This window comes from Drosophila obscura, unplaced genomic scaffold (assembly GCF_018151105.1).
Source record: "Drosophila obscura isolate BZ-5 IFL unplaced genomic scaffold, ASM1815110v1 contig_150, whole genome shotgun sequence".
NCBI classification, from domain to species: Eukaryota; Metazoa; Arthropoda; class Insecta; order Diptera; family Drosophilidae; genus Drosophila; species Drosophila obscura.
In genome coordinates, this window is record NW_024542736.1 from 9,662,032 (window position 1) to 9,677,282 (window position 15,251).

The 15,251-nt window shown below is 48.3% G+C and overlaps 4 protein-coding genes across 4 annotated transcripts; 2 read left to right on the forward strand and 2 right to left on the reverse strand.

Moving 5' to 3' along the window:
- Positions 1-383: 383 nt before the first annotated feature.
- LOC111069405 lies at positions 384-761 on the reverse strand. Its single transcript, XM_022359462.2, is given in 3 exon segments — positions 384-528; positions 530-582; positions 585-761. Coding segments are annotated over 3 exon segments (375 nt in total).
- An 815-nt stretch (positions 762-1,576) lies between these two features.
- LOC111069434 (M-phase inducer phosphatase) lies at positions 1,577-5,349 on the forward strand. The gene is made up of 2 exons (XM_022359502.2): positions 1,577-2,658; positions 3,722-5,349. Exons 1-2 carry the CDS (start codon positions 2,585-2,587, stop codon positions 5,139-5,141), a joined length of 1,494 nt encoding a protein of 497 aa, XP_022215194.1. The 5' UTR covers positions 1,577-2,584; the 3' UTR covers positions 5,142-5,349.
- Positions 5,350-6,292: 943 nt separating this feature from the next.
- LOC111069406 lies at positions 6,293-7,147 on the reverse strand. Its single transcript, XM_022359463.2, has one exon. It carries the CDS (start codon positions 7,145-7,147, stop codon positions 6,293-6,295), a length of 855 nt encoding a protein of 284 aa, XP_022215155.2.
- Positions 7,148-8,509: 1,362 nt separating this feature from the next.
- On the forward strand, positions 8,510-15,056 carry LOC111069419 (aminopeptidase N). The gene is made up of 7 exons (XM_022359486.2): positions 8,510-8,541; positions 11,346-11,833; positions 11,899-12,054; positions 12,114-12,971; positions 13,038-13,587; positions 14,130-14,650; positions 14,718-15,056. Exons 2-7 carry the CDS (start codon positions 11,358-11,360, stop codon positions 14,944-14,946), a joined length of 2,790 nt encoding a protein of 929 aa, XP_022215178.2. The 5' UTR covers positions 8,510-8,541; positions 11,346-11,357; the 3' UTR covers positions 14,947-15,056.
- Positions 15,057-15,251: the final 195 nt, after the last annotated feature.

Genomic DNA, 15,251 nt, shown 5'->3' on the forward strand with positions numbered 1-15,251 from the left:
CACATTGTTGCTGCAATTTTTGCTGTTTCTGCTTGTATGTGTATGCAGCCTATTCTCATTCTCTTTCTTTGCCCGCAATCAAATTCTCCAGCAGCATATACATATGCACATATGTATGTGTATATGAGTGTGCTTTTTTTTTTTGCATATGTACGTTTTCTCAGTTTTGCCCTTTTCCTGCTCTTCTGCTTCTTCTTCCGGAGGCTGTGGCACTGTGGTCACTGAACTATTTGAGCTGTGGCCAAAGCTAATCGGCAGAGTGGCAGAAGGAGTATCTTTTAGTGTCGGGGCTCTTTAACAGCAAATTATATACTAACACTCCTCAGCAAGTACCGCAATCGTATTTGCGAACATTCCAATATATTTCAGCCCACTGTCCCGCACTATGAATGAGTTTCGAGCTTTTTCGCTGCTTCCCTTCCCTCCCCTCGCTCACACTCACACAGTCTTTCACTCATACAACAAATGCGCTTTCTTAACTCGTTCAAAACCACTTTATGATTTCTGCGTCCTTTTTTTTCTCTGCTCGGCTGTTTTCCATAAAGATGATCCTCTGCAAAGCAACAAAAGCTCGCTCGTGAAGAGGAATTCAGAAGAATGAAACCGTAGCTCATTTGGTGGGTTTTTGGCTGACGCAACTGGCGGAAATCATTCACGCGAACATATGATGGCAAGCCCTGGGGACTGTGAATGATATCAGATGGTTTGGGATTGCCCGGACTTTGCTGTCCTTTGTTTCTGCATTCATATTTGCCTGCCATCCGTCCAGGAGGGTAGGGGGCTTTACAGCTGGAAGGGAGATCACAAGCACACACTTGCACTGGGGTATTCATGGGTGTCCCAGTCCACTGCCCATCCCCACCACCACCACCACCATATCCCTCTCCTAAACGATCTGTGCGAGATGACTCCCGCAGGGCCCTCAGCGCATATGTAACTCGATTTTTTCTTTAACTTTGCCGCAACCACTCACACACACACAAACACATGCTCCACTCCACATAAGGATGGGAGCGAGCGGTTTGCTGCTCATTTAACGACGACATTGGCGTCTACGTCTGCAAAAACACAAAAGAGACACGCCTTCCCACCGCCCCACTGCGTCGGTCATGGCATGGGGATGATCATATGATCCCACTACCTGCTGATGGCTTGAAGGGGCCCACCAGAGGAGGTGGGCATGGGGGGGATGGAATGCGTGGATCTCACATTATTACCTGCAAACGACACAATCGATGCCGACGCCGCCGCCGCTGCTGCTGCTGCTGCTGCTGCTGCTGCCGCCAACCGAAGTCTTGAATTCTGCTTAAAGATTTACTCAATTCTTTTGCTCTGCCTCCTTCGTTTGCTCTCTGCTCCTCCTGCCGCCTACCCCTCCCTACCTAAAACCTCTGCCTCTCCCTCTCGGACAATCCACAAACTACTGTGCCGCTGCAGCGTAAATCACATGTGTTTTTGCTTGTTCCCTCGCATTCGGCTCCACTCGGGCTCCAATCGGACCCCATTCGGGCTGGCTGCCGATGGGGTCTTCGCGTCCGGTATAAAAGCTAGCGCGCCAAAATCTGTGCCCTCCATAGTGCCGGCGACCACCACGCCGTCAATTGGCGCCTTCCTTCTCCTTCTTGCTGGTTCTCCTTTTCCCAACGGTTTCGTCGGTTACGTCGTGTTCTCTCGTGGAGAATGTAGGGGAAAGGAATGTGAGTGCAAAGCTACCTGTTGCACTGGAACCGCTCCAACTGCACAGATTTGTCCATTATTTCCCATTCCAACTCAGTTGCTACGCTCTTCGGTTGGGAAATGGAAAATTGTCCACTATATATCCATGTACATATGTATGTTGCACATAGATCCCGATCCTGCTCTGGCCGACGCACCGATATACTCCACACCGCTTACACTCTCTCTCTGTGAGGGCTGGGCGAGAAGAGGCAAGAGTGTACTCCGTCTCCTTCGCCGACACCGTTTCTAAGGAGGCAAACGACTCAAAAATTCTGCTGCAACAACAAAATACTAACTAAATTAGTTGGCTAGTTCTCTCTCACGCACACGCACACACACACACACTCAAACCAACTCGCCGCTCAGCTGTGCATTCTCGTTCTCTCATTCTACCCTGTTTGCCCCGATCGAGAGCGGGGGTTGGTTGCACCGGTCTTTATAAAAACCAGCTGCGCCGAAAGAATCCATACATTTTTCTCTCAACCGCCGTCGTGACCACATCTGCTCTCGAGCTCCTCTCCGTGCGGTAGTGTCGCCTGTGTGGAGAAACTATTGGATAAACATTAACACACACACAACAAAAACAACAACAACAAATGAAAAACAGTTAAACATGCTGAAACGGACACATTAAACAATCCAAAAAAAAAGTATCAACAAAATGCAATATTAGTTATAACTTACAACCACTAAAGGACTACAAAGTGCAAAAGCCGAAAAAAAAACGTAGAACTAACTGTAAATGAAGAGTGAAAAGTGACCCAATCGAAAGAAAATTGTGTTTTAGCAATTTTTTGGAAGAGAACGACCCGCTTAAAGGGAATTAAAAATAAAATTTGGATATACAACAAAATACAGCAACAAAATGCTCTGGGAAACGATTGTGGAAGAAAGCAGCAGCAACAACTGCAGCCTCAACAACATGGATTGCAATATCAGGTAATTATCCAAATATCCCAGGAATAGCAAGCAATACCCTCCCAAAAATTACAAAATAAACCCCACCAACTTTGATCGGAATTAAAAGTGCAAATTCAAGAATAGCGAGAACAAAAGGATAGGAAATCGGGACTAAAGTGCAAGTTAAAGAACGGCATAAAGCAGACAAAGTCGTGGGAGAACGAACGAACGAACGGTGTAAAAAGGAGTACAAAAACCTCTTGACAACGTCGACTGCGGCGCCACAGCGCTGCCTCTTTACAGTTGAACAAAAGTAAGAGTTTTATTGCTCTTCCCTCTGCTTCTTATTTTTTGCACGCTCCACACCGTTTACATTTTTTTTTTCGGTTCAGCTCAGCTGTGCTGTTGTTGTTCTTGATTTTATTGTTGCTTCTTTTCATTCATTAAACCGGCTTCCGCGAGGCGGTGGAGCATGCTCCAAAAGCGGAAGAGAAGCAACAACAAGAGAGTCAGGCGTCGTCAGTCAGTCACTTTTTTTTGTGTTGTTGCGGTTCTTTGTGCTGTTTTTCTTAATTCCCCGGTTTGCGTGACCCAAAGTCAGGGGCAGCGGACAGAGTGCAGAATGTGCCAGTGAATAGGAGAGGGGGAAGGGGCGAACAATTGCAGTGAAAACGAAAAGAGTTCGAGCAGAACGGTAAACGTTCACATGTGTGTGTGTGTGTGTGTTTGCGTGCCAAAGGGAATTCCGCTTAGAGTTACGCATAAGAAGAAGTAGAAACAGAAGCAAAAGGAGGAAAGAAGCCAAAAGAGTGCGACTAAATTTCTAATTCCGAATTCCAATTACGTGAGTGCGAGGGGGGAACAGCAACCCCAGCGAGCGTTTTTGTTGTTTTTACAACACTGCCACCACCGCCGCCGCCGCCCGCCTGTGGTCCTCCTGCTGCTTGTATTTTTAGCTGCCGCGCCGCCTGGGTTTAATGACCCGCTCCAGAATTTAGGGAAGAAACAGAAGACCCTCACCGCACACACTCTCTCTCTCTCTCTCCGTCTCTGTCAATGCAGCTGACTAATCATCGTTCTCTTTCTTGCGCTCTCCTTATAGCAATTCGAGCAACAAAAACAACAGCCGTCGCGCCCGCCGCTCGTTGGCCTGCAGCGAAATGATGGCCATGGACGCGGAGGAGCTGTCCTTCTACGACGATGATGTCCTGCCCCAGCAGCGCGTGGCAAGTCCCGAGCTGATGGGCCTGCTCTCGCCGGAGGGATCGCCCCAGCACTTCCAGATTGTGCGCCAGCAGAAAGCGCTGCCGGCGACAGCGGAAGAGGACAGCACAGCGGCGACGCCAGCACGCAGCTTCCGCGTCTTCAACAGCCTGTCGTCCACCTGCTCGATGGAGTCCAATATGGATGATGAGTACATGGAGCTGTTCGAGATGGAGTCGCTGGCGGGACAGCAGCCCAGCTCCCTGGGCTTCCCCAGTGGCCTCAATTCGCTGATCAGCGGCCAGATCAAGGTGGCCTCCCCGGCCCGTCCCATCAGATCGCCCGCCCTGACCATGCGCCGTCCCTCGGTCCGACGCTGCCTCAGCATGACGGAGACGAATTGCAATCAGCTGCAGCAGCTCCAACAACAACCAAAGACGCCCGAAATTCTGAAAGAGACTGCCCGGGACTGCTTCAAGCGTCCCGAACCACCCGCATCGGCCAGCTGCTCGCCCATCCAGAGCAAGCGCCACCGTTGCGTCGAGAAGGAGAACTGCCCCACACCCACCGCCACCGCACCACACAGCCACAGTAGCAGCGCCGCGACATCGACCTCCCATCCCCCACCGTTGCGCAAGTGCATGTCGCTGAATGACGCCGAGATCATGTCCGCGATGGCCCGTTCCGAGAACCGCAACGAGCCGGAGCTGATCGGTGACTTCAGCAAGTCGTACGCCCTGCCACTGATGGAGGGACGCCACCGCGATCTCAAGTCCATCTCCAGCAACACAGTGGCCCGCCTGCTGCGCGGTGAGTTCGTTGGGGAGGTGGCCAGCTATCGCATCATCGACTGCCGCTACCCGTACGAGTTTGAGGGTGGCCACATCGAGGGGGCCAAGAACCTGTACACCACCGAACAGATTCTCGAGGAGTTCCTCTCCGTCGCACAGACTGAGCTGCAGCAGCAGCAGGCGGCCGAGTCTGGCCCCAAGCGCCACATCATCATCTTCCACTGCGAGTTCTCCTCGGAGCGGGGCCCCAAGATGTCGCGCTTCCTACGCAATCTCGATCGGGAACGCAACACCAACGCCTACCCGGCGCTCCACTATCCCGAGATCTACCTGCTGCACAACGGCTACAAGGAGTTCTTCGAGACGCACATTGAGCACTGCGAGCCGCACACCTACCGCCCCATGCTGGACCCCGCCTACAACGAGGCCTACCGCCACTTCAGGGCCAAGTCAAAGTCCTGGAACGGCGATGGCCTTGGCGGTGCCACTGGGCGTCTCAAGAAGTCCCGCTCCCGTCTCATGCTGTAATGAGGGGCAGTACGGCAGCATGGGCTTTGAGTCGTTATCAATTGGGTGTTATCTGGGTATTGTATATAATTAATAGAGATGGTCGTTCATCCTGGGGGTATTTATTTCACACGCAGCATTTTAAGTTGATTTTTGTTGATTTTCATTTGTTAATCTATGGCTTAAGTTTAACCAGAACTCCCCCCGCCCCCTCTGTCACACACACACTCACACAAACACACAAAGACGAGCACGTCTCTTCTCCACTCACTCAACTTTCGATGTCACCAATCCTCAATTTTTATTTAGTTGTCTATTGTTTTTTTATGAATTCGGCTTTAGTTCAATTATTTTGTAGACCTTTAGTTCAAATTTTAACGTAAAGAGCGGCGACCAAACGACGCCCAGAAACAAGCAAAAGCTGAAACAAACAAACAAACAAAAAATGTGCATTATAAGCTAACGAAAAGAAGACGAAAGCGAGAAACTGTCATGTCATTTAAATTTAAGAGGCCGAAACAGAATTTTATACATTGTAGATGTCCTCCCCACCCCACCACCACCACCGCCCTCTCACAGACTCCTTCATCATTTTTTTAGATGATAAGCAGAAAGAAATGGCTAAAAAACACACACACAAACAAACACGTTCATCGAGTACATAGACATCCATTTTTAAATGTTTAAGTATATGATTATATAAGAGTTGAAGTTGCAAACTTTGGCTAGGTACAATTTACGCTTATTATTTGTTTAATTTTGAATATACGTAATACAAGAAAAACGATAACTGAACTGAAAATTATACCCACTGGCATTATACAATTATTTTTCTGGCGCCAAAAGCGTTTAAAGAGCGGGAAACAATATGAATGCTGATTTCTCATTTAGAATTTGGCGCGCAAAGAACTGCTTGCACAAAGCTTGGTTGCACAAAGCACTGCTTGCACAGCAGCGCCACACACAAGACTGGGACAAATGAACACCAGAGGGCGAGCTGGTGTCTATGCGGCAAAAAATGGAACTACATCGATACATTCGATAACAGTTCGAACCGATTGAACCGATTCAAATGCGGCGCGATGTTCAAATGTGTTTTGCCCGGCCCTCGTTGTGTGTTACCAGTGTGACGACGAAAAGCGGATATATGTTTTTACACATTTATTAAACATTTATAATCTCACTCGAAGCCCTTGTGGACATTTCAGGTAGGACAGCCTGGCTCCCTCGGCAAAATAGGTCATGTCTCTGTGCGATTGGCTCTTATAGATCGAAATGGCTCTGCGTCGCGAGACACCCGACAGGACGGAGATGGCTTTGATGCGATCCTCCAAGACGAAAGTGGGACACTTCCTATCGAAGATGTGATGCCTGGGATGGGGCACCTTGCTGGCCCGACAATTGAGGCACGCCTGCGTCCGATTGCACCGCTCGCCGACATTCAGATGGTACGCATAGCCGCAATTCGCACAGGTCCTGGGACGATGACACTGCCTGGCATGGTGTCCAAAATACAGGCAATTCCAGCAGCGCCTCGGATGTGGCACATACGGATGGAGGCGTATGACTTTGCAGCCCATTTGAATGCTGGACGGCGGATCTGGCTGGCCAAACTGCAGCACTATCAGGCCCGTCTCGTGCCTTTGGTTGTGCTTCTTCCTGCGCGTGATCTTGCGCACCTGGATGACATTTTGCTGCTGCAGCTGCTGGACTATCTCCGCCTCGCTGCATTGCGCCAGCTCGTAGGAGTGCATCACGGCCCTGCCATGGTTGAGATTCCAATGTTCCTGCACCTCCACATCGGTGCGGCTGTTGAGCGAGAGCAGGGACACCTGCTGCCCCAGGCTGCCCCAGGTCTTGACCAGCACCGTGCCGTTGTTCAGCTTCCGGCAGAATTCGATGGGGCCGAAGCTCATGTATTCAAAGACGCTTCGGATGAGCTCTATCGAGACATTCTGCAGGCCTTCGCTGGAGTTCAATCGGGTTACGGTGAGATACTTGGGCCACGGCACAATGCGACCTGCCATTGTGCAGCCTTCGAGTGTCCTGGCGAAACTGTAGCAGACTCTGGAACTTTATCGCATTTTACCTCCGGCTGACTGGCTGACTGGCTGACTCCCACATCAATCATACGCCACGTTGAGGCGCATTGATCTTATGACGCTCCACCTTTTGGCTGCAATTAGCTGCAATTCTCTGCGTAGGCGTTTATCCTCATTATAATTATACCCTTACAACGGTTGGATGGGTTGTCTGCCCTTTAGGAATATATAGAAAAGAAAATTTATGGCCGAGGGCAGAGCATAGAAATCCCCCAGTGGATTTCTATTGCATGGCAACTTTATAGTTTATAGTCCGATAAAACTGCTGATTCGTGATTGAATATCAAACCGAAACTGAAAGGGTATTTAAAGCACGCACGCACTCTCTTGCCCCGAGTGCACATAAGCAGATTAGTTGCTGATTTGCTTGCAGCGCATTCAAGTGCTGCTGCCACGGGTTTCAAGTGCCATTGATGTGCATAATTCCCTGCTAATAAATGGAGGGGTTCCCGAGCGAATGTGCTGCGTCGCTGCCAATTAGTCGGAGGCAAAATCCTTTCATTGAGTGTCTCGTCTCCGCATCGCTGCCCTGCCCTACGCTTTGCGGGATGCCCCACCATTTGTTTTGCCACTTTTTTTTGTCGTGTGTGTGTGGTGTGGTGTGTGTATGTGGCGGGGTCTACAGGGGTCTACGCTTCCCCGCCACGGGGGATGGGCTTAGCTCTAGGGTCGGAGTGAGGTGCTGCTTGGCATACCAAATAGAAAGAAATGGGTTAATCAGCACAATTAAGGTCAAAACCACGTCTCTGTCTCTGTCTCTGCCACTGCCACTGCCTCTGTGTTTATTTTTTGTTTTGTTTTTGTTTTGTGTGTGCGCGCGTTTTGCAGTGAGATTCAAAATTGCGCATACGCCGGGTAAGCCCTGCCATTATTTTATTGCAAGCCACCCGCTGCGACACGCTGTGTGGGTCAAACCTATACCAATACATCACATATATATGTATGTATGTGTGAATGATAAAGATTCTCGAAAAGCTTCCACTGCGCAACCTCTAAGCCGTCCACGTTTCAAGTCTCTCACTCTCTCGCTGTCTCTCTCTTTCAATTTTCTCTGTAAATTTGTATCTGTATTTCTCGTTCTGTATCTGTGTGCGCGTGTGTGTGTGCTGCTGTAATTGTGTGCGCAACCCTCGCCTGGCTATAAGACAAAAGCGCTGCGCTCAGAAAACTTTAGATACGCGTCGACCGTCGAACAGGTCGCATTCGCATTCGCATTCGCCCGCCCCGTATTCTATTGCTGTTGCTGTTGCTGCTGCTGTTGCTGCTGCTCCTAGTCGCTGTCCGTATCCTCGTGTGTGTGTGTGGCAGCTCTGCTAACGGTTTGTTGCGTCCACAACATTTTATGTGTCAAGCCTTTTTTCAAGTGCAACCAACTACAAAACAAAGCCAACCATTCAATTCAAGAGCAACTCATGAAACACGTACCACCCCACCGCCGCCGGTACAGCAACAATTGAAATTGTGTGTCGGTCTTCAACCAAACAAAAAAAAACAACAAAGTGATAAAAGTGTGTTAAGAGACCAGACCGCATTCAAGAACTGCAAATAGCCAGAACAAGTTATATTTTTGTGTGTGCTGTGTGTGTCTGTGTGTCAGATACTTGAACTTTTTTTGTTTTTTGGTAAAAATTTGCAGTACCTCGTTGTACCAGAAACTGATTGAGCACTTGGCGGATAATTCAATATGCTCCGTAAACAATGAGATATGACCGGTGCCGCACACTGGGGACTGGGGAATTGTGTAAATATTATAACTAGGAAAAGCCGGAGAGGAAATCAAGTAACGCCCCACCACCAGCAATAAACACAATAGAACAACAATCTATATGCAATACTTTTTAAGGGCGTGCAAATCAATTAGCGTAGAAATCTGTAGAGTCTGTGGTACACACACACATACTTGGGGGGGGGAAAATACTTCCCCCATTGGCCCGGTGATGGGTTCAATTGATAAGTCAATGCCAGACCAACCATCCAATGCCGCAGCACGTGCTTGACATTTATTGCTCCCTGCAACCGTTCCAAAATCGTACGCCATAGCATGAATTTTTTGTTGATGAAGTGTACAAATCATTTGGTCACAGCTGCTGCCAATTAGTTATAGTTAGCCAAATGTTACTTCCATCACATTACCTTTTAGCAGCCACTTGAGGCCAATAAGTGTTGACTAATAGTTTTTGAAAAGCATCAAGCTAATGACAAATCTCGCCAGCAGGTTCTAAGTCTACTCCAAAATTTCTTAGATGGCACTGCTCTAATTCGTTTGATTGCACAGCAAGAGAACAGCAAATAATTTCTATTTCTATAGTAATTCGATTCCACTTTTTTCTCGCATTAAAGACATTTAAGGACCCCCAAATAAAATTCTCTGGGTTGCTAAATGATTTTTAAATTTATTTATAAAACATAGAAAATGATTTCAGTACGAAATCAATTACCTGAGAGGATTTGTAATTGTATATTGTAGAATTCATTAGCATTATTTAAGCTTCAAGTAGCTTTTGTAACTTTTGTCTTTTGTCTTCTTACCTTTTGGTGTGGCTTGTTCTGATTTATGCAGCTTATCCCCACATAATCTGGCCAAAGGCTTGGCCAACTCCATTTGCCATCGGCTACCATATGATATTTATATGCTAATCATTCAGGTTCATTGACCCGCATCCGCACCCCCATTTACAAACATATATAATACATACATATGTATATGTATGCACTCAAAGAACTTGAAAAGCAGAAGTCAAAAAAAAAAAAAGAAAAGAAAAGAAAAAGAACAACTTTTGCATAATTAAGAGCGACAGAGAGCTGAGTGGAATAAACCGAACCGGCAGGGAGTTGCAATCTGGTTAATCCAGTCTAGAAAATGTATGCAGCTCTGTCTCCTTCTTCTCTGCTTTCTGGGGGCTCTACAGGAAAAGAATCTTGATCTGAAGAGTTGCAGATGAACTTACAGCAAGAGCTGGGGCTGCAGCTGGATGGGCTTCAAAATTACACTGACAGGCGCGAAAAGTGCAGTTTACGGGCTGACAGAAACACACATACAAAACCATAAAAATAAGATATATCTTTTATGAGTAAATATTTCTTCAGATTTCTACATTAAGTATTTATTTCTGATTTTATTTTAAATGTGTTAAATTATGTGGAAAAATAGCATTGGCCTATCTCTGGGGCTGTTTTCTTTAGCTAAGAATATGTATAGAATATATTATAAATATATATAATATAGAATAGAATATGTACATATGTATATAGAACAAACAAAAAATGGCGTATATTATAAGATGGTAAATCAATCTTAAAGCTGACAAGAAGGCGTATTAAAGCTTGAATTTTAGGTGTTGAAAGTTTTTCTGATTTGCCAACTCCTTTTAGCCGTTGAAATCAATTATTTTTATGGGTATATCCAATTGGATATGGCTATCCAATTTTTCATTTATGCAAATATGTAATTAGTAAAGTGTGGAGTAAATTTTAGCCGAAAGAAACGAAAAAAAACCTCATTAAAACACTTTTAGATGTTAAATTAAAAAATTATAGAAATCATAAAATGAGACATGACCTTCGATAGCGCATGCTTATAATCGAAATTAGCAGGCTATATTTATGTATATCGATTGATCGAACATTTAGCCATAAAACTAAGTAGTGCCGCCCGCCGGCAAGGGCATGGCATACATGTGCAGGGTAGATACGTGTTTAAGTACTCGTTGACTCCACAGAGCATAATGCATCGAGTTTTATTGGCCCAGACCTTAATACGTGTCCGGCATAATGAGCTGAGCTGAGCACCGCAACGCAGCTCTCAACAATCGTAAATGAAAACAAATTAAACAAAATGCGATTTGCATTAAATCGAAATAAAGCAATAAACAAACACAGTAAATTACGATTATGAAAACAGCAAAACAAAAACAGCAAACAGAAAAGAAAACGGAGAGCACAAAACAGTAACAAGTAACAAGTGATTACGCTCCGCTCCGCTCCGTTCGCTTTGATTTATTTAATGAATTTCCAAAGTGATTTAGTTAATTGCTTTGCGAGTACTCGCCACAACACTCCACCCCATCCCACAGCAGCCCCCTGACGCGTTCTCTCCTCTGCTCTGCTCCATCTCCTTTCACAGAGTTCACAGGCCATGAAGTGGTTTTTGCTGTTCATGGTGGCCCTTGGACTGGGCCTGGCCGCGGCCAGCATCAGCTCCAGCTATCACTACTACCGCCTGCCAACGGCCGTGCGGCCCCAAAAGTACCAACTGAAGATCCTGACCCATCTGGATGATCCGGCGGAGCTGCGTTTCGCTGGCACCGTCAAGATACTGGTCGAGGCGCTGCAGAACACCAAGAACATAACGCTGCACTCGAAGAATCTGACCATAGACGAGAGCCAGATCACGCTGCGACAGATTAGTGGCGGCGGCGCCGACAAGACGGACAATTGTGTGTCCTCGACGGAGGTGAACTACGGCCAGGACTTTTATGTGCTGAACACGTGCCAGGAGCTGCTGGCCGGCAATGTCTACGAGCTCACGTTGCCCTTTGCCGCCGAACTGAACAAACAGCTGGAGGGTTACTATCGCAGCTCCTACAAGGATGCCAATACCAATGAGACAAGGTGAGAAGCAGGCAATCAGGGAAACTATCTACCCATATGCAAGCTGATGGCTGTCTCTTTGTCAGATGGCTGTCGATCACCCAATTCGAAGCGGCCTCCGCTCGTCAGGCGTTCCCCTGCTTCGATGAGCCCGGCCTAAAGGCGACCTTTGTGGTCACCCTGGGTTTCAACAAGAAGTACACCGGTCTCAGCAATATGCCAGTGAAGGAAACCAAGCCACAGTAAGCATCGAACGTAATTCGAATCGCTGCAAATATTATTTAATATTTTTTTTGTACAGCGAAACGCTTGCCGATTACATTTGGGTGGAGTTCGATGAATCGGTGCCCATGTCCACCTATCTGGTGGCCTATTCCGTCAATGATTTTGCGCACAAACCGTCCACGCTGGCGAACAGCCCACTGTTCCGCACCTGGGCTCGCCCGAATGCCATCGATCAGTGCGACTATGCGGCCGAGTTCGGGCCGAAGGTGCTGCAGTACTACGAACAGTTCTTTGGCATCAAGTTCCCGCTGCCCAAGATCGATCAGATAGCCATACCCGACTTCAGTGCGGGCGCCATGGAGAACTGGGGCCTGGTCACCTACAGGGAGATCGCGCTGCTCTACTCGGCGGAGTACACCTCGCTGGCGGACAAGCAGCGGCTGGCCAATGTGGTGGCCCACGAGCTGGCCCATCAGTGGTTCGGCAATCTGGTGACAATGAAGTGGTGGACGGATCTCTGGCTGAACGAGGGCTTTGCCACGTACATCGCCAGTCTGGGCGTCGAGAATATCTATCCGGAGTGGCGTTCGCTGGAGCAGGATGCGCTCTCCAATCTGCTGGCCATCTTCCGCAAGGATGCCCTCGAGAGCAGTCACCCGATCTCGCGACCCATCGAAATGGTATCGGAGATAGCCGAGAGCTTCGATCAGATCTCGTATCAGAAGGGTTCGTCGGTGCTGCGCATGATGCACATGTTCCTCGGCGAGGAGTCCTTCCGTGCGGGTCTGCAGTCCTACCTGCAGATGTACTCCTACAAGAACGCCGAGCAGGACAATCTGTGGGAGTCGCTGACCCAGGCGGCCCACAAATACCGTGCCCTGCCCAAGAGCTACGACATCAAGAGCATCATGGACTCGTGGACACTTCAAACGGGGTAACACGAGCCACAAAATCGAAACCCAAACCCAAACCTAAACCTAAAACCTCTTCGATCTTGCAGCTATCCCGTGATCAATGTCACGCGCGATTATACGGCGAAGAGTGCCAAGCTCACCCAGGAGCGTTATCTGCTCAACACTCAGATCTCGCGCGCCCAACGCGGCGGCTGCTGGTGGGTGCCGCTCAGCTACACGACCCAGGGGCAGCAGGACTTCAACAATACGGCGCCCAAGGCCTGGATGGAGTGCGGCAAGACGGGCGAGAGTCTGCCCAAGACCATACAGGCTCTGCCCGGTGCCGACCAGTGGGTGATCTTCAACACGCAGCTGTCGACGCTCTATAAGGTCAACTACGATGCGCACAACTGGAAGCTGCTGATCGAGACCCTTACCGGGGGCGATTTCGAGCGGATTCATGTGATCAATCGGGCGCAGCTGATCGACGATGCCCTGTACCTGGCCTGGACCGGCGAGCAGGACTACGAGATTGCCATGCGCTTGATCGAGTATCTGCAGCGGGAGCGCGAGTATCTGCCCTGGAAGTCTGCACTCGAGAATCTGCGGCGTGTCAGTCGCATTGTGCGACAGACGCCAGAGTTTGAGTTTTTCAAGGTAAGTTGGCCCCCCCCCTGCACCCTAACTAAGCGTTGCATATCCTGCACGTGGCATAACCTTTGGCTCTCATTCTCATTTGTATTTCGAAACTAAAAACAAAAAACCCAAAAAATTGCAACCCAACCAAAAACCAAAATCCATTCAACAAAAACTTCAAACGTAAAGCTATTTTTTGACGTAAGTCTGGAGCAAGTAAGACTGTGCAATAAAATACCCGGTAATCGCAGAAATTATACTTGAATCAAAGCTAAAGATTGCCAGAGTACAAACAAAACGAGAAGGAACGTGTGAGTTGCTTCTGGGGACGCGACTCTACTTATACATTTTTGAGCTTATAATTTTTGAGAATTTTAAAATAAACCCCTCAACTCTTTTTTGAGTACGGGTATAAAAAGGCTGCTAGTAAATTATAATTTCTACGAGTTTATTCTCTTACTTAACGAATACCGGGTATTTAGGTGTTTACCTAGAGATCATATAAATCTTAAATAATAACCATTAACCCGCCATATATATACCCCACTTCCACCCAACCGCAGCGCTATATGAAGAAGCTGGTTACGCCCATTTATCTGCACTTGGGCGGCCTCAACGACACCTTCAGTGGCATACAGCAGCAGGATCAGATATTGCTCAAGACCATGGTCGCCAATTGGGCGTGCCAGTATCAGGTGGCCGACTGTGTGGCCCAGGCGCTGCAGTACTATGGCAACTGGCGATCGGAGCCCGAGCCCGATCAGAAGAACCCGGTGCCCATCAATCTGCGGGGCACCGTCTACTGCACCGCCATTCGGCATGGCAGCGATGCGGACTGGGAGTTCCTGTGGGCCCGCTACAAGAACTCGAATGTGGCTGCCGAGAAGCGGACCATACTGACGGCGCTCGGCTGCTCGCGGGAGGTGTGGGTGCTGCAGCGGTTCCTGGAACTGACCTTCGCGCCCAACGAGGCCATACGCAAACAGGACTCAATGTGGGCCTTCCAGGCGATCGCCTTCAACGAGGTGGGCTTCCTGCTGGCCAAGAAGTACTTCATGGACAATGTCAGCTTCCTGCACAAGTTGTAAGTGTCGCCAGAACAATGCCTGGAGGGCTGGGCCTTATTTTTTGTTTGTTTATTTTTTCCGTAGCTACTATCCGCTAACTAAGGATATGGGCCGCCTGTTGACGCCCCTCTCGGAGCAGGTCATCAGCCAGAGCGACTTCAATGAGTTCAGGCACTTTGTGCTGATGTCACGCGACTCGCTCAAGGGCGTGGAGCAGGCCATTCAGCAGACCCTCGAGACGATGCTCACCAATGTGCAGTGGAAGGAGCGCAACTACCACCAAATGTCGCGCTCCATACAGAAGCTGCTCTAAGCCCCCAGACCCATCCCAGCTCTCATCAGCTCATTGACGAAGGAATCTCTTCAGTTAAGCAGGAATACGATATATATTTAGAAAGTCCTCTAATAAACTATTTAATACTATAATACAAGTATTATCCCCGCGTATATGCACAATGAAGATTTTCCATTTTCCTATTTTTGTGTAGGGTATGTGTCTAGAGCTGCCAGAGGTCTGCTTATATGACTGACTGCGCGGCCTGCTCGTTAAATTTTCTATAATTAAAAGCTGTTTTGGGCTTCTAGAAATGGGCATATAAAAGGCGCGTTTGGGCCCTG